The sequence below is a fragment of the Crinia signifera genome, chromosome 11 (assembly GCF_055691185.1).
Source record: "Crinia signifera chromosome 11, ASM5569118v1, whole genome shotgun sequence".
Taxonomy (NCBI): Eukaryota; Metazoa; Chordata; class Amphibia; order Anura; family Myobatrachidae; genus Crinia; species Crinia signifera.
Window position 1 is genome coordinate 123,355,986 of NC_139227.1, and position 19,337 is coordinate 123,375,322.

Here is a 19,337-nt window from a genome sequence, read left to right on the forward strand (position 1 = left end):
TTATCTGTGCTATGCACACACGTGTATTTCTGATCCTACGCTAGAAACATGTCCGCCATCTGCGGACCCCACTGACATGCGCACAGACTTGATAACGAGAAACATCACATCCTCCGAATCCAGAAGACAACAGAACCAGCATGGGGCGTATAGGGAAATAATAGCAGGGGATCCTAATCGGAATCTTTGGGTTCTATTTACCATTGATAATCCAGCTTTCGTTTTATTGGTTTGTGATTTCCTTCTTCCCCTCTCATTGCTGGGAGATGATGAGAAATAGGCTATTGTGTAGTGTAGCAGATTATCCCGTATTTATCATGCAGCCTCTCTCTTTCCAGCTGACTACGAGCTCAGCCAACTGCAAGATAAACTTAAAGAAACCGAAGAGGCGATGGAGAAAATTATCTCCCGCCTGGGACCCAACAACGAGAGGTATGGTCTACTTAATGAAAGTCGTAAATCACTATCTTTGGGGCTAAAACATTAAAATAAATACTGTGTTCTGTTCCTTTTCCGCGCCGGCTGCTTTTATATTGCATATGTAGTTTTTAATAAGCAGAATTATTAAGGAATAACATGATGTATGTGTCGGGATAATCTCTCGCAGGGTGTTGCTTGCGTCACATAAGCCCCCCGAGGCTTTCATATGGCGGAACGTAAGGAACCACTCAGCAGGGATTTTACAAATCACAGATATTGCATATACAGGGCAGGATTTCTGGGGTTGGTGGGATCCCCGGTGCCTATCTCAGTATTCCATACTTGCAAACCCCCCATGAGTTATACTGATTCATAGGTGGATGCAACTGCATTTATAACTGCGTATTCGCACGCAGGGGTCTTGTAAAGCCCACCAGCGGCGCCTATGAATTAGGATGCAGGATGCACATATTTGTTCATATAATGGGCTCCTGGGAGAATATAGAAAGATCACATCCATATATTAATCTGATTTGTCATTTAGATCCAGCCGGTTCCCAGTGTTGGATTTTATGGATCCTGCGCACTTTTACTCTGAGCAGACGTCCTGCTCTGTCTCCCGCCCGCAGTGTAGATGGAATGTGATCAATCACTTTAGATTTCAATGACAAAATGTCTTGTCCATTTTCTTTGAATTGCCGTGCTGTAGGCTTGTCCATCGGCCTACCTACAGCACTGAGGCCAAGCAAAGGAGATCCATCTACTTCTGGAGTATCACATTGTTTTGCTCATATAATAACAACCACAAGGGCAAATGATGAAATAGAAATATAGACGGGCTCGTCATTGCTGCGATATGGATGCTAGTGCCGGTTTGGCGCAGCAAGTTCCACCGACGGTGCAGAATCGCAACGCTATGCCATGCTTCGATCAATGCTTTTCTATGAGCCATGTAATAAGGTGTACGAGCGTGGGGCGAGGTGCGCGCCATTCTTCAGGAGTGTCACTCATGGCGATTGTATATCTGTATACCATACTAAAGAGTCTACCACTATGGGGGGTCATTAAAGGTTGTCCCTGTTTTTAAATAATGGCAGGTATCACACTTTAAATTTAAACAACTAGGGGGATAAATGGTGGGCCAGAGGAATATTCTTTGTTTGTGTCATTTTGGGGATGTATAGTGGCACAGTTGTGGTACAGGGGACTGACAGTCGGGATCCCGACAGTCATTAGCCCGCCGTCAGGATCCCAACTGGCCGGACCCAAACAGCATGGCGAGCGCAGCAAAGCCCCTTGCGGGCACGGTGGCTCGCTGTACTCGCAATCGGGAACCCGGCTGTCGGTGTTTTGGCAGTCGGGATCCCGACATTGGGTAAATGCCTGTCCGGCACCCGACAGGAAACTCCAGAGAGTCCAACACTAATGTTTTCCACACACTTTGACCACCCATGTTTTTTCCATTTTGCAGTCATCAATATACCTCTTAATTTTCATGCGTTTGATTTCCTGGTAGCGGCTTATAGAATTCTCTAGCTAATAATTATCACAACGGTTTCATCCTATAAATTCATATACTGTGAATCACAATTGCTCCCCTCTTATCTGCTGCCAGATAATTATTTTATATAATAAAAGGCTATCGGTGCTCCTTGACTCTATGAGGGGAATCAAGTGTTTTAGATGCGGGCGACTACTAGCTGGCGTCTGATGGATCAATTCAAGTGTTGCTCCAGTTGGGCGCAAACCGCCGCCAATGGTGACGTTACTTTTATGTTGTTCTGTCATTTCGATGGGCTGATAACTAGTGACATCATATTTGGTAAGTTTATAGGAAACTTGCAGTTCAGCCTAGGGCAAATTGTATTGTAAATGTTGGGGTGCTTTGGTGAACTTGATTTGATAATCATCTATAAGCCTAGATCTGCATTTTCTTGGGGGTGGAGGGGGGGGGTGCTAGTTTGAAAATGTTCTTTTACAGTCTTCAACTCCCGAGTCCCTGCGTTAGTTAGTGGGAATGCAGGATAGGTCTTTATTTTAGACTTTTATTTTTCCCATGGAGGATTCAGTTCTTGAGCATTTGGTTTTGGTCCTCGTGACTTCAGAACCCTAGGTGACGAGTATGTCATCGACGTACCTGTCCCATGATATAGCAAATTCTCTATTTCCTTAGTGACACATCTGGTAGATCCTCAAATTATGATTTGAAGGATCTTTCTTTATTCATTATTCACCCTTTAGCTTATCTCTACTTTTTGTAGTTCAATAGGGAAAAGGAACACGTGGTCAAAATGCTGACCCATTCTTTGGAGCTATCATTAAAAGATAGGTGGCTATTTTATCTTCAGCCTCTTTGTTCTACTAGTTCCGTTTGGTAACTTACCACCAAATGTTAATTTCCTCCTTTTTTTTTTAATGTAAATGAATTGCACACAAAGTGAAAATAGTTTGAAAGTATTGTAAAGATAGTACCACAAAGAGCTAAAATACTGTAGATTTGAAATACCTATTATCATTAAAAAAAAAACATATTTAATTCTTGGGCAGCATCCTTCAAATTCAATGTAAAATAAAGACATTATGGTGTTGCATAATTCTGTACTAGGTGGCACTTAAATGTGGCATCATTTTAACTGTAGGGCAAGCTAATGTGGCACAGTATGAACAAGGGTGGTGTAATGTGGTATAACATGAACAGGGGACACTGTCATAATGTGAATTGGGGATTCTGCGTGGCATGTGTATTGGTGCCTTACATGTACACTAGGGCACTACTATGAGACATAATATTAGCTAGGGCACTACTACGGTTCAGAAAATGAAATAAGGTACTACTGTGGGGCATACAATTATTAACTGCATTTGGATGGGACCCTTCAATACAGGGCCCCCAAAGTACTGGTTACACCAGGCATGCTGGGATGTGTAGTTTCACAACAACTGGACGGCCATAGTTTGGACATGCCTGGATTACACCCTAGTAAATAGCACCATATGGATAATCACTTCTGCTTTACTGGTTCAGAATTTAGATGGGAGTAGGAATTTTTCTGTGTAATGTGTAAATATTTGGTACACAAGGCCTCAAAAGTCATCTGCTTGTGCCCAAGTGACCACAATATTTTAGTCTTATAGCACCAAAGTTGCCTGAAACCTCCCTTCTTCTCTGCTAGGGTGGATAACGTCAGCACCACTGAGGAGCAGCAGTTACTGGAGAGACTGAAGGAAATCACCAGAGTCATGAAGGAGGGAAAAATCCTGGATGGGGTCTCCCCAGAACAAGAGGCTGAGGAAGCTCCGTACATGGAGAACTGGGAAGGTACGGGATGTATGCGTGTGTCCCAACTCCGCCAACTGTGCAAACCTGATAAAAAAAAACGCATTGAAGCCCAGTGCACTTGCCCCTTATTCTAATGTCCCTCTATGAGGGTTGTGGACCCGCACAAGGGAAAATAGCCCATGTATTCCGACTGCCAGGCTCAGGATTCCAATGTCCGAGAAACGACCACCGGAATCCCGACTGTCGTCACTCATCCGGCACTCAAAAACACAGGGCTGTAGGGAGGGTTGTGTTAGCGGTGGTGTTGCCCAGCGTCCTTGTATCTGGCTAGCAGGGTGCCTGCAACGCTACTCTGCAGGCAGTAGTGTCCAGCAGATGTACCAAGCAGCTATCCACTCTACACCCACCAGCGCTGCCCCCTTGGGTGGCATCACATGTTACGGGAGCAGTGATGGAACAGGCTGGCTGTGATCCCTACTACGCTGCTAAGAAAACACCTCCATATGTAACAATATAGTGAACAAATGTGTCTGCTTGATGTATTGTAGCATTTTGCTGGCCTTCTGATCCTACTGGGGTGTATGTACTAAGCCTGAAAGATAAAGCGGAGAGAGAGAGAACGTACGTGTTTAATCGGCTCCTAACTGCTGTGTCTGAAAATGACAGGAGCTGGTTGGGTGGTTCTTTATCTCGGGTGCAGGTCCCGACAGTCGGGATCCCAACAGGCATTTACCCAACGTCGGGATCCCAACTGTCAAAACACCGACAGCCGGGATCCCGACGGCCGTCGGCTTTTTTCACTCGTGGGGGTCCACTGTGTGCCATGGTCAATGGGCATCCTGTCGGAGCAACAATTGACTAGCTCTGATAGATGCCCATTACTGTAGACAGCCAGCAGGGGGCGCACGGCAGAACTGAATTCCCCCCAGTGGTTTTTTTTTTATAAATTATTCTAATTGCAGAATCTCCATTTATAGAAACACTCATTACACTTGGAATTGATTTCATCTAATTAAGTAAAGGCAGATGCAATTCAATATAATGGTTATAGGGGTACATTTACTAAGATGGGAGTTTACTCTCAGTAAATGTACCCCACAGTGTCTGAAATGATGCAGCTATTATATCGGCTGAATACCTTTTATTTGCAATCTTTAATTAATTATTATTGTTATATTTTTTCCTGTGACAATTACATTGTCAGAAGGATACAGGTCAGGAGATAGTTCTCTCTTTAAGAAATACGGTTTTGGGTACTTGTTTCCTAGCACGGCGCCCACTACTCCATTGACGTAGTGGGCTTTTCAGGGTAAGGAAATCGCATTGCATCGCATCACATGCCATTAATGGCATGCGATGCGATTTTTTTATCGCATCCTATCTTATTAATATATTCACTGACGTAGCCCATTAAAAAGATAGGATGCGATAAAAAATCGCATAGCATCGCATCGTATGCCAGTAGTGGCATGAGATGCGATGGGTTTTTCTTAACTAACTACATTTCGTCGTGACAACAGTAAGAAGACACATGTCACATGTCAGAAAACCCAAATATGTTCTGGGTACTATCATCTATGGAACCCGATATGTGTTGGACAGAGCATTGTTGGGAGGGTCATGTTGGGAGGTATGGTAATTGGTGTGGCCAGTTACCACAGGGGATGATGCCAGCCCCACTGAGACTTGGACAGCTATTAGACACCATGTAACTGACGCTCTAATAGATCACAGTTTCTCAAACTCGGTCCTCAGGACCCCACACAGTGCATGTTTTCCAGATTTCCTCACAGAATCACAAGTGAAATAATTAGCGCCACCTGTGGATCTTTTAAAATGTGTCAGTGAGTAATGAGTGCACCTGCCGTGTGACCTGGAAAATGTGAATTGTGTGGGGTCCTGAGGACCGAGTTTGAGAACCACTGTAATAGAGTAACTATTTATCATTTGAGTGCAAAGCCCGGAACCTGACATTAGTGGATCCCACCAGGGATTTCCCCAGTATTCCGCTGGACCAGTCTGACCCTGAACCCTGTCAGTTCCTGGACTATAAGTCAGGAGCTCTGTACATAGTTATTGCTAGAATAAGTGGGGGCGGGGTGGCAATATAATTTAAAACACAAAACACTACCTAAATCATCTTAAATAGTTAAGTATTTATATACAGGTAGAGTCTCCCGTATCCGGAGATCTCTTATCAGAAATATTCCAAAAAACATGTTTTTTTAGAATATTTTGGATTTTTTTTCACCCACCCGCCCCCTTATTCATACTTACCAAGTCCCCCAATGTCCACGGCGGCCTTCAGGATCTTCTTCAGCGTCTGCAGCGCTCCTAGGAGTGCATTGTGCGAGTGCGCAGGCGCGCCGGTGACATCACCGGCGTGCCTGCGCACTCGCACAATGCACCCCTGGGACCACTGAAGAAGATCCTGAAGCATGCCGGGGGACGCCGTGGGACCAGGAAAGTATGTAAAGAAAAAAAATCCAAAAACCATAAAAATCCCTTATCCGAAATGCTGGTGGTCCCAAGCATCTCGGATAAGGGATACTCTACCTGTACTAACACTAGCCCCGTACACAGGGGGTGATTCTGAATGACCCGCTAAGCAGCAAAAATTGGCCTGTTAGTGAGCCACGTAACACTGCCGGCACGAATGCCCCCCCCCCGTCGCAGTCCGCACATCCCAGCCGCTTTTGCAAACTATTGCATCTAAAGTTCGCAAATCTTACGTTGTCCAGTCCGAGAGCGGGGCAGGTGGCTGATGTCCTGTGATGCCTGCATTCGCATGGGGACACCCTGCGTTTTCCTGTGCGCAGCCAGCGTTCCTGTGGGTATGCATGCGAACGCCTTCTGCCCGCCTCAATTCCCTCCTCCTCCCCCCCCCCGTGCGAACACCATGGCGACTATGCAAGGCGTCTGCACAGAAGCCCTGCACATTCACATATGCGCATGCGCAGTATGTAAACATCGGTCCCCATTGCGAATTTGCCAGGTACCCAATGATTCAGACTGAGGGCCACAATTCATGTTCAATGTTTAACATTTGCATGTACTGTAAGTCAATGTAGCCTCAAACCATCTGACCATACTTGTACAACTGAATATGTTTAATATATGGACACTGTGAGACTATAACTGGTGCTTTACGTGTATTTTAATACATACGTTTCATTATTCTGTAAAACAGGTTACCCAGAAGAGACATATCCGATTTACGACCCATCAGACTGCAAGCGGAGTCACAAAACGATTTTTGTAGACTGCTCTGTCCTGTCCCAGCCCTCGGCGGAGGAGATCGCGGAGCAGATGGAATTTGCAGAAGTCTACGATCGTTTATACGCAGAGAACCCCAAAGATGATGGCACTGATGGGGCCACAGAACGCAAGGTCTATACTGATCCTCCACATAATTGTCCCACCACGCCAGAGGAAGAGGCCTGCCCCGAAGACAATCCGGAGATGTGGAGCGAGAGCGAGGATGAGGAAGACGATCCTGCAGTTATAGCGGAGAACGCAGGATTCAGCTCCGACAGTTGCAGTGAAGGGGATCCTTATGTAGGTGATTGTACCCCCAACTCACCACTGGACGGAGAACCACCAGGATCAGTCACTGATTCCAACCAAGATGGAATAGACACTGTACGAAAAAGGAGCAAAAAGTCACCGGAATTCTAAACACTCCGGAAGTTCTGGTGGTGATTGCTGAGGTGTTCCGGCCTTACACGGGTGTCGTGGGGTAGCGGAACCACATTTCCAACTTGTAAGCCCAAGCATGGAGCAGATACGGTGATCATTATCACGACCAGCTGCAACAAGGCTAAGAGGGCAAAAATATTGACACTTGGGCCTCTAGATTAGTGCTCATTAGCACTCTAGGAAGCAGCTGAAGAGCCCTAGGCATACTATATAATGGATTCATTCAGCAATCTCCTGGAATGGGGAGATGTAGACTTTGACCATCATCTAGACTTCTGGTCTGCCAATGGCTGTAATGGCGATTACAAGCATCGTCTTCTCTGCAGACCATCTGTGTGCAAAATTCCTAGTTGTGTTGCATGGACATCTCAGTGTACCGCTCTTATTGTATGCCGACTGGGTCGTACTAAAGAACTGCAAAGATACAAAGCTGTAGAACAAGTCAACAGGTTCTCAGACTGTCTCTAGTGCGGTGGTAATCACTGCACGTATGGCGGTCCGCCTGTTATTGCCTATTACTGTGCCTGCTGTGATTTGTAGCATGTGTATAGGGCATTTATCATCCAGGGGTCCTCCGAGACCAGAATAATCAATGTCATCTATTGCAGCAAGCCCATTCCCTGCACCCCATATTATATCAGCGATAGTCACCAACTTGCTAATGCTTTGCACAGCCAGTAGTGTTCCGGTTAGTGTGAGGTGAATAATATTGTAGCATCTGGTTGTCAAGATTGTAAGGTGGGATATACTAAAGAAAAAAATGCGATAAAATCCCCCGTCTTCTAAGTTTTTACCGCATTTTCGGATGTACTGAACCCCCTCCTGGTGGGGCTTAGCTGCGGAGTGTTACGCCAGCTCTAGCCATCAGTACATATGCGATGAGCATCGGCACGATGGGCAGTGGGATGTACCGGCACTGGTAGGCACATTCCGTCCTGTGTGTTTAAGGAGATGGCTCACAGACAATGTATAACTAGGCAATGAAGAGGTGGATACCAAAATGTCGACATTGACAAAAGGGTGACGCAAGCAAAATGTGCATGTCGTCCTTTTGTCAGTGTTGAGCTTTTGGTGTCAACCTATTGCATATCTACCTAGGTGTTGTCTGTGAGGTACACACCCCTAGAATCAGTGCACAGTAAGGAATGGAGGGGCAGATTTATTAAGCTTTTTTCTATTGTTGTCATCATTTGCGCTGCCGGGTCTAAGGCCCTGTGTTTGCCTATGGCAGGGGTGGTCAAAAAGGGTAATCGAGACCCCCTAGCTGGTGCACAGGTGTAAACATTACTAACTCACGTTTCCCAGACAACCTATCTGGTGCACAGCTGTAGTTATTACTAACTGTCATGTTTCCCAGACTGTCTAGCTGGTGCACAGCTGTAGTTATTACTAAGTGTCATGTTTCCCAGACCATCTAGCTGGGGCACAGCTGTAGTTATTACTAATGCTGTGTACACACGGGGGAGATATATTGCTCAGTTTCTCCTGTTCATCAGTGACCAGAGATGGTCGCTGATGAAAAAGAAACTGCCGGGGGGAGCGCGGCAGTGGTAATCAGCTGGTCGCAGGAGCATGTTCCTGCGACCAGCGATCACCACAGGGGCAAAAACGGGAGCGCGCACCCGGCGATATATCGCCGGTGCACACTCCCATTGCGGGCAATATGGTCGCTGAGCGACCATATTTCCCGCGATTTTGGACAAAATCGCCCCCGTGTGTACGCACCTTAACTGTCACATTTTCAAACGTGCTACAAAGACTGTTGGTCGATCTGGAGGACCGGTTTGGCCACCCCTGGCCTATGGGGAGTAGTAGAGAACAGACTTTGAACAGGTGATCAGTCTCTATTATTGATCTCATTAACAGGAAAGCACCATTGTATTTCAAAATATTAAACAATTCCCATTCCGTGTATAGAGCTGGGCGTCAATAAGAGGTGATTATTGGACTCAGATATAAAAGTGCCATTTACAAGTTATATTTGTGGGGGGTTTTCACTCTTGGTAAAATCAGACTATTTGTGACTACTATTAAAGAAAGAAGTACGTTATGTTCTTTGCTATTTTCCTTATCCGCCTTTGATCTTTATTTTTAGATGGAAGAATGCTGCCTAAACTGAATACAATGTAACACTTCTGTTCTTGCACCCTGCTAGGGTATAAAATACAGGGTACCCCCTCCTGAGCACTTCTGCAGAACAAGAATACTCTGCGCTGTGCAACATTGTAACGGTAACAGATGTGATATTTCTGGATAATTCAATTTCCTAGCTGACTGCGCAGGGTTGGAGAACGCTATTTTCGGATAGCCTTTGTGCTTTTATGAATACATTACACGTGTCAGCTTGATACTAGCTTTTAGCTATAGAAATAATCCAATGACGATTATTTCTGCAGCAGTTACGCACAATGCGTTCATTTGGGCATACCAGTTACTTTCTGTAGGCTGAACACATTCTGCAACATGTGCTTTTACTGGTATATTGAGATTCTTTATGTAGCCTTAAGATAAGACGTCATCAATAAATCAGCCAGTGACATCACTGAGGCTTGAGTCGCTTACATCATAATGACATCACAGCGATTTTAGTTTTAAACTGGGATTGTGCTACATGTAAAATGGGAATGTGTCTAAAGGGGATGAAATTGTGTTCCTTGCGGATCTCTTGCACCTAGCGGGGCTGGAGCTAAGTGCAGTTACTAATTAAGGATGGATGACATTGAAAAATGTCATCCAAATGTCATTGGTGGTTTAAATGCATCCCTCCATATTATCACGATATAGGCAAGACTGTCCCAAATAGAACATACGGTACTTGTGTATTATTACGGCGCCCATTACGTAGTTAGAATAGTGTCCCTGTCAGAATCAGCGTCGTGTTCCCGCGGCCAGTGTAGTCAGTGTCCCTGTTAGTATCAGCGTCGTGTTCCCACGGCCAGCGTAGTCAGTGTCCCTGTTAGTATCAGCGTCGTGTTCCCGCGGCCAGCGTAGTCAGTGTCCCTGTCAGAATCAGCGTAGTGTTCCCGCGGCCAGCGTAGTCAGTGTCCCTGTTAGTATCAGTGTCGTGTTCCCGCGGCCAGCGTAGTCAGTGTCCCTGTTAGTATCAGTGTCGTGTTCCCGCGGCCAGCGTAGTCAGTGTCCCTGTTAGTATCAGTGTCGTGTTCCCGCGGACAGCGTAGTCAGTGTCCCTGTTAGTATCAGCGTCGTGTTCCCGCGGACAGCGTAGTCAGTGTCCCTGTCAGAATCAGCGTAGTGTTCCCGCAGCCAGCGTAGTCAGTGTACCTGTTAGTATCAGCGTCGTGTTCCCGCGGACAGCATAGTCAGTGTCCCTGTCAGAATCAGCGTCGTGTTCCCGCGGACAGCGTAGTCAGTGTACCTGTTAGTATCAGCGTTGTGTTCCCGTGGCCAACGTAGTCAGTGTCCCTGTTAGTATCAGCGTTGTGTTCCCGCGGCCAGCGTAGTCAGTGTCCCTGTTAGTATCAGTGTCGTGTTCCCGCGGCCAGCGTAGTCAGTGTCCCTGTTAGTATCAGTGACGTGTTACCGCGGCCAGCGTAGTCAGTGTCCCTGTTAGTATCAGTGTCGTGTTCCCGCGGCCAGCGTAGTCAGTGTCCCTGTTAGTATCAGTGTCGTGTTCCCGCGGCCAGCGTAGTCAGTGTCCCTGTTAGTATCAGCGTTGTGTTCCCGCGGCCAGCGTAGTCAGTGTCCCTGTTAGTATCAGTGTCGTGTTCCCGCAGCCAGCGTAGTCAGTGTCCCTGTTAGTATCAGTGTCGTGTTCCCGCGGCCAGCGTAGTCAGTGTCCCTGTTAGTATCAGTGTCGTGTTCCCGCGGCCAGCGTAGTCAGTGTCCCTGTTAGTATCAGTGTTGTGTTCCCGCGGCCAGCGTAGTCAGTGTCCCTGTTAGTTTCAGTGTTGTGTTCCCGTGGCCAGCGTAGTCAGTGTCCCTGTTAGTATCAGCGTCGTGTTCCTGCGGCCAGCGTAGTCAGTGTCCCTGTTAGTATCAGCGTCGTGTTCCCGTGGCCAGCGTAGTCAGTGTCCCTGTTAGTATCAGTGTCGTGTTCCCGTGGCCAGCGTAGTCAGTGTCCCTGTTAGTATCAGTGTCGTGTTCCCGCGGCCAGCGTAGTCAGTGTACCTGTTAGTATCAGCGTCGTGTTCCCGCGGCCAGCGTAGTCAGTGTCCCTGTTAGTATCAGCGTCGTGTTCCCGCGGCCAGCGTAGTCAGTGTCCCTGTTAGTATCAGTGTCGTGTTCCCGTGTCCAGCGTAGTCAGTGTCCCTGTTAGTATCAGTGTCGTGTTCCCGCGGCCAGCGTAGTCAGTGTACCTGTTAGTATCAGCGTCGTGTTCCCGCGGCCAGCGTAGTCAGTGTCCCTGTTAGTATCAGCGTCGTGTTCCCGCGGCCAGCGTAGTTAGTGTAGTCAGTATAAGTGTTGCGTTCCCGCCCGTTAGTGGCTAGCCGGAGCTTACGTAGTTAGCGTAGTCAATCAGCGATTATTACATTGTGTGGGAACTATTTTAACCTGCCTGACATGACAGGTGTGAATGTGTTCCTGAAACACCCCCACTATCCACGTCATCCCAAAGCGTGGCGAGCCCCACGAGGGGACGCGGTATGCGTCCTTCCGACCTGTTCATACCCCCACTATCCACGTTGGTGTGGAGTTGATTTTATAAAGTCCGGCGAGAGCAGCGAGCCCCGCGAGGGGATGCGGATTACTTGACGGATTACTCGCTGCGCTCGCCACACTTTATAAAATAAACTCCACACTGACGTGGATAGTGGGGGTATGAACAGGTCGGGAGGACGCGTAACGCATCCCCTCATGGGGCTCACTGCGCTTGCCACGCTTCGGGCTCATGTGGATAGTGGAGGCTTGAAATGGAGGCATTTGCCAGTATGTGACATGGAGCACTTTATTGTGCATGAGACTCATGCGCTACCGGCCCCTAACCCTGTCCATCTCCCTGAAGTAGACACGGGCAGGGTTGTCGTACCCTGCCGCAAGAACTACTGAGACGCACAAGCGTCTAGGACGCTCATGTGTCTCAGGCAGATGGAGCGCCTCTCCGCCGGCATCCACCAGCGCGGGGTATATGGCGGTTACTGGCGCTGTGTGTGAGCCGCTCACTAGGCTTGCCAGGGATGCCGGGGACAGAGCTGCAGCTCCCGGGGACAGTACGGTGACTATGCTGACTACGCGGGGCTGCCATTGGGCTACACTGACTACGTAGTGTAGGCCGGCGCCGTGATATTACACAAGTAACAAATATACTATCCTATCAGAATGCTACATCCATGCCAGGCCATACATGTGGGGGGAAATGTACTAAGATGTGTATTCTACTTCTACATGTGATGTTGCTATGGGCAACCAAACAGATCCTGTCTATTATCTTCTAGAGGGTGTTAAATAAATAAGAAGTAGCTTCTGATTGGTTGCCCATAGCAACATCACATGTGAAGTGGAATACACATCTTAGTACATTTGGTGAGGTACGTGGCACTAGGAGGAAGCTTATTCAATGCTTTATCCTGCAACCAGGGGACTCTCTATGATGACCCGTGTCCATAGCCAGATTAAGAAAAGGGCATAGGGGATACTGGGCCCTTCTGGCAGGGGGCCCCCTTGCTGGAGTTCAGTGTTGTCGCTAGCTTTCCCTCTTGTGCAGCAGCAGAACCAGACAGCCAGAATGCAAGGACAGTATAAATGCAAGCACAGACACAGGCGGTTCCCGACCAGAGGAGAGATAGAAGGGGGGAGGGAACTCTAAGTGACCCAGGGATCCCAGCTTCTCCTTCTCTCCCCCTGGGTGTCTCGTGTACCTGTTATTTAACTAGAGCATTAGGGTTCGGAGCGACAGAGACACATACCCAGTGGTAAATATACTAAGGTGGGAGTTCTATTGAAGATGGGATGTTTCCCATAGCAACCCACCAGATTCTACTTCTTCTTCAGTAGCAGTGTGGTCCTAGGGCTTTATGATCCAGGTCTAATGACTCTGCAAGTAATAATGAGAATGATTTCTGCACCATTACCCCGGAGAGGCTGAGTGTAAGCAGAACATTCACTGTCACATCTAATCCTCCATTATCCTGATACACACTTCTGTCCTGGCTCCTGTTAGTACCGGTCAATTATGCAGAAGGTCTCAGAGTCATTAGTGGAGGGGACAGATAAAACCCCTTGGCAATCAGAAGAGGAACTGGATACAGTCACTAGGTCTACAACATTAGGTTGACACCACTAGGTCGACATGCATGACTCGACTTGACTAAAAGTCGACATGCAGGCAGGTCGACAATGGGTTAGGTCGACAGGGTCATTACGTCGACAAGTATTAGGTCAACATGGGGAAGGTCAACAGTCAAAAGGTCGACATGGGGTTTTTCACTTTTTTTTGAGCCGACATGTGCCGACAGGCGGTATTTCATGCCCTACCATCCACTAGGTTGTGGTGGGAGAATAAAATAATGTGCCGAGCGTAGCGAGCGTAGGGGACGCGGTGCTACGTTTCAGTGTCCATGTCTACTGTGTCGACACTCAGGGGAAAAAAGTGAAAAACCCCATATCGACCTAAGGCTTGTTGACCTAACCCATGTCGACCTTCAATCATGGTGACCTTCCTTTATGTCGACCTTCAGTCATGTTGACCTTCATGCATATCGACCTTGTGGTGTCTATCCAATGATCCATACCCAAGAGGAACCATGAAGACATAAGCAGATGTATGTTTAAATATTCTCTGTACAGCGCTGTGGAATATGTGTGCGCTATATAAATAACTGGTAATAATAATATGGACATAGATGAGCAAAATATCCGCATATCCTGGAATTAAACATTGAGTTAAAGCAGTACGTATGTATGCTGTACGTGTGTGCTGCTGCAGAGATTACAGATTTTAGAGTTTTCTTTCACCCTCCTCTTAACATTTTGGGGGCGTGGTCTAAGTGCGGGAGGTGCCCACACCTCCCACACTTAGGCCACGCCTCCAAATTTTTTCCGGGGCCCAGCATTCCTCTCGGCTGCCCTGGGTGGGAAATCAAGACCAGCCCCTCGTATAACACATTTAATTCTAGATTCAGACTATAAGGCTTTTCCATGCATCTGGTCCTGCTTACTTTGGCTGTGAAGGAAGAATTATAACCCTATAACAACCTTACCTACTTTCTAAGTCTCCTCTCTCGGAGAAACCCAGAGAGGAGACACTGCAGGGAACCTCAGGGGTGGGGCCTAATGGTCTATCCATTAGGCCACACACCCCACCGGGAGGGATTAACTAACCGAGATTGTGGTTTAATATTATATCCCTCCCTGATCTCTAGTAGCTGTATATGGGTAGAACGTTTGACTAAGACTCTGCGGTGTGCCTAAAATTACCAGCAGGAACTCAGACTGTAATATGCTGATTTTTTATTCGGTTAGCACATATGAACATATACAGTATGTTGTGTCAATACCTAATTTTTCCCAGCATATAATTTCCATAATCATAATCATAATCATGCCCATAACATTAAATATTATTCATATCTCATAAGTAAGGAAAAGATTGAATATTAAGTTACATATTCCAGCATAGATGTCATGCTTGGACTCTAAATGTGCGAAATTACACTAGCTATCAGATGACAGTTATTAGAATTCCATATCATGTCACACTCACATGTTATAACAAATTATAAGTTAGTCACAGGAAAAACAGCTAAACCAGCATTAGAAATGAAGTCATTAACATTTCCAAAGAGACTAGCTAAGCCAGTCACAAGATACAGCAAACAAAGGGGCGTGTCTATCTAGTGATACCAGGGGAAGACAATAGGATCAACCCCTCCCCCTAGAAAGTTCTCTTGGGAAGAAAAATACAGTTTTAAGTTAGTTGCTTTTGAAAAGTCGACCAGATAAGATGGACTTAGATTCCCCGGGAAGAGTGGCCGTCTACTACATGTGTGGCAGGAAGTGTTAAGTATACTCTACCTATATATATTGTGTACTAGGACCTCGGTTATGGATATGGATTATGCTAGAGAGTTTAAATGTAGTTAACTTCCATTCTTAGTCTGTTTTCAGATAGTAACATGTGCATAGGCCCAGCGTACGTTTACCGATGGTTTGGACAAAGAAAGCTTCTGTCTGTAGTTGAAGGTGATCAGTGAATGATGTTTAGCTAACCTGTAGCTGTTATGATTTGTGAGCAAGGATATGCTTAAATTGGTAGATATAGCCGTGTACGTTTACATGTGGACAAAGGGAGGTCTAAGCCTGCTGCTGCCATGTGGAAAAGCAGAGGCCTAGTTCCTGGATCGTTTGTATGCAAGGAGTGTAAATAGCTTGCTTTTCTCTGCTATGTGTCTGGATAGTTAAACTAGCCACTGTGTGATTAAGGAATTGGTTGCAAAGGAGTTCTGTAGTATATGGTATGGACTCTTTGTATGAAAGTGAGTGTGTTGTTCTCAAAGGGATTCTTGGTGTTTGAATGCATGTGTAAGGCTATGCAAGAACAGAGTGCGAGTGCTTTGTGTGATGTCCAGTAAGAGTGTCTGGATAGACTATCTGATGGAGCCTACGTATATGTAAGAAATGTGGATAGCATGATGCTCGGATGGTGTGTGTGTAACGGCATGTGATGTGTGTAAGATATAGCAAGGCCATAGATTGTATGGGCCAGTTAGGTGTTCTGTACACAGAAGTACATTGTAGCTTGAATGATATTCAATTGTGTATGCTGCAGGTGAAGTGTGTTTGCTGCATGTACGAGTTATTAGAAGGAAAGTAGATCAGAGTATGTGTGATTGCCAGGCGGAAGGTATTAGTCTTTGCTAAAGTTCCTTTGTGGGCCATGTAGTGGAATTTAAGATGGCCGACAGTTATCATAAGATGGCTGAATGCCATGTGGCAGTATCTAAAATGGCGGACACAAAGACTTAGTATCACAAAATGGCTGCTGCTTCATAGCCACGCCCCCAGCACTGTAATTCGCATACACATATAACTGAGGTTAGCTTTATTTAAGGATGCTGGAGCAATAATCGTTATTATGTATAAATACCTGTATTGTTATATTTTGTAATCCATGATACAGTTTCATCAGTTTACATTCATAAATAATATTCATTGGTTATAAATCTGGACATTTAATTATTTGGTTGCGAGCGAAATAAATAAATTAGATAGACTTTGCATATATAAATAAATGTACTTCAATAGATGGGTGCTCGTCGTGGGATATTATATACTTAAAGATATGCAATATTATGCAGATTTGAGCCGATCAGCAAGGGAGGGATCACATATAAAATAGAAATAATTATTTTAAATTTTTCGGTTTTGTTTTGGGTTTTTCTAGTGCTGATAGTCCGGGCCTGCATATGCATAATCTGTAAGATACTAATTTTGGACTTTGGGACAAAAGGAAAAACATTTATTTATATTTAAATACCAAGATGCGATTCTATAAGTAAATATGTTTTAATAATTTGTTTTTTTTTCTCATGTGATGGTATCTCCTTTTGATGTTTATCTTTTAAATAATAGTCAGATATGATTGGCAAGGGCTGTTTCAGGTTGAATTGTTTTTTTTTAATTTGAATTGTTTTATAAGCAGTGCAAAATTTTAAATAAATGCACATTTTTTTTTATAATTGCAGCAGAAGCGGATTATAAGGGAATAATGTATAGCCATAAATTGCAGGTATTTTACTGCAGACCATCTCAACCTGAGAAAGCCATATGTATAATTGTATGTTGCAAAGAATTCTGGGTAAGAATGCTATTTTCTACTAAATAAATTTATTTTATTTTTAGTATACCTTTCAACATATGGTAATGAGAATAGTAAACTTTCATTCCCATAATTGATAGGATTGAGTCTAAAGTATTTTAGCTTTAGAAAGATAAAAGCAGAGAGAGATAAAATACCAGTCAATAGAAAAATCAGGTACAGTTAAAATCAACATATGTCCAAGCAGTATGAAATTTGAATGTTACTCTAAAGTAGTAAACCTGAAACTGAAAGTAATTATTATCAAGTTATGATATATAACATTTTTCTTTTTTTTATTTCAGGCTAAAAGACAGATTTTCTCCTAAGCATATAATACAGCAAAGAAAAAGATTCTTAACTTTTAAAAGGGACAGCCAGAGGGTATTTAGATGTAAATTAAGGTGTTGAGACAATAGATTCTTAACCTGGAAACTTAGACAAAGCAACTCCACTTAGAAAGGCAAAATTTGAATAGGAATGGTTCATTCAGTTGCTTTCTCTCCCACCAGAGACTGCAGTTTAAATAGTTCACAATAGAAACAGAAGTTTTTTTTTTCTCCTGTTATGATCTGTTACCCCAAATGCATAAGTGCATGGAAAAACTGGTAAGAGGTAGTGTACTGTGTGGAGTTTGTACCTGTTAAGAGTAAAATTGCATTTGTTTTCCCCTGTGAATGTGAGATATCTACAGTATTGTAAGAGGTGTTAAATTCATAGTGCCATATCCATGCTAACCACAAATGTTATAGAAAGAGTGTACTGTTTGGATTTCTTGAAGAATTAAGTTAAATACAAGTGCAAATAGGTTTGCAAAGTATACAAAAGAAGGCGGGACTCGGACACATGGGTGTCAACGTCTGCCGCTCAGGGAGACACTGTTTGCGTGACGGACACATGTGCGGGCACATGTGATTGCCTAGGTACGCTGTACAGGTAAGTGCCCAAGGATGGGTAGTGATACTTAATTGAGTGATAATTATAAATTCATACATATTGAGTAAGACTCCTGTTGAGTTACAAACAGGATTCTTTTATTATTGTTCAAAATTCAAGAAATTCAAATAGTATTGATTAAATTCCCATTGATAGTCAAGGGAACACTCGTGTGACATCCAGTAGAAGAGCTACCAGCCTAGGAATATTTTCTGTACAGAAATATAGATAGTAATGTTAAAGTGAATGGTACCCAGATGTAGAAATTCCTGGAAGGTGAAAGGATTGCCCTTAGCGCTAAGGATTGTGTGTTGAAATAGGACACACGGGGGATACGCGATGACGTACGAGTCGACGTACCCATTTTACTGCCCCTTCCGTCGACCTACCTATTTTGGTCTACCGGAAGGGAACAGGAGCGAAAATCGGAACTTCGAATTCCGTTGAGCTCCTCCGGTCTCTGGGGGTCACAGGAAAACAAGTTTGTTGTGCCCTGGAGAGACTGGCCGCGCCTTGTAGGTCAACTAGAAGTTCGCTGCTAGTTGAGAGCTTGGTGATTGAGTATCAATGCCTCGTATCCTTCGCACCTGCTTGACTGTGGGATGTTCTAGGAAGCTGTAGAAGTGAGTGTTTGGGGAGCTCTCAGATAAGTAATAACCCACCGATATCTATTAAGCTGTGAACGTTTATTCCTGTAATTATGGGTAATAAAGGGTCACGCTGTGATAACGTGCATGTTAGGGAAGGAAGCAAGCCAGCCAAAAGGATTGGCTGCTTTTATCAAGTGCTGTGAGCACGGTGAACGAGCAGTGGTTTGCCAAAAGAAATGAAAAAGGAATCAGCAAGTTTTAGAATTTCCCAGTGTTGATAGCTTCGAACCGGATGAATTACACAATAAGAATTGAAAATAATGTCTGCTCTCATCAACGCGAGGTGAGAAGAGGCATAGTGTTTGTTTAAAACTGTGGTATAGGAAGTGGCAATAGGAAAAGTGATGACACAGATGCAATTAGACTGTTAATGCGGAATAGCAATACTCCCCCATTCATATATATAATGGGACCAGTTATTCTAAAGTGTCTGATGTAATTGTGAAACTGACTAACCTATACCCTGTGTCAACTCCTTGTTAAGGATTAGTAAGTGTCAACGTAATATTCAAGACAGCTGTCAACTCCGAGACGAGAGAAGTCAAATGTAAGGCGGAGTCAAACAGCCAGAGAAGATGGTGTTTTTCCCCAAGTGGTA

The 19,337-nt window shown here is 44.9% G+C and overlaps 1 protein-coding gene across 1 annotated transcript in view; it reads left to right on the forward strand.

Annotated features, from left to right (window-relative positions):
- The window catches only part of RIC3 (RIC3 acetylcholine receptor chaperone), a 32,277-nt gene extending 22,816 nt beyond the window's left edge, over nt 1-9,461 (forward strand). Inside the window, exons 4-6 of the mRNA XM_083164650.1 lie at nt 339-432; nt 3,594-3,739; nt 6,891-9,461. Coding sequence (XP_083020776.1) covers nt 339-432; nt 3,594-3,739; nt 6,891-7,378 — 728 coding nt within the window. The 3' untranslated portion in view covers nt 7,379-9,461. The remainder of the gene's footprint in view (nt 1-338; nt 433-3,593; nt 3,740-6,890) is intronic.
- Nucleotides 9,462-19,337: the final 9,876 nt, after the last annotated feature.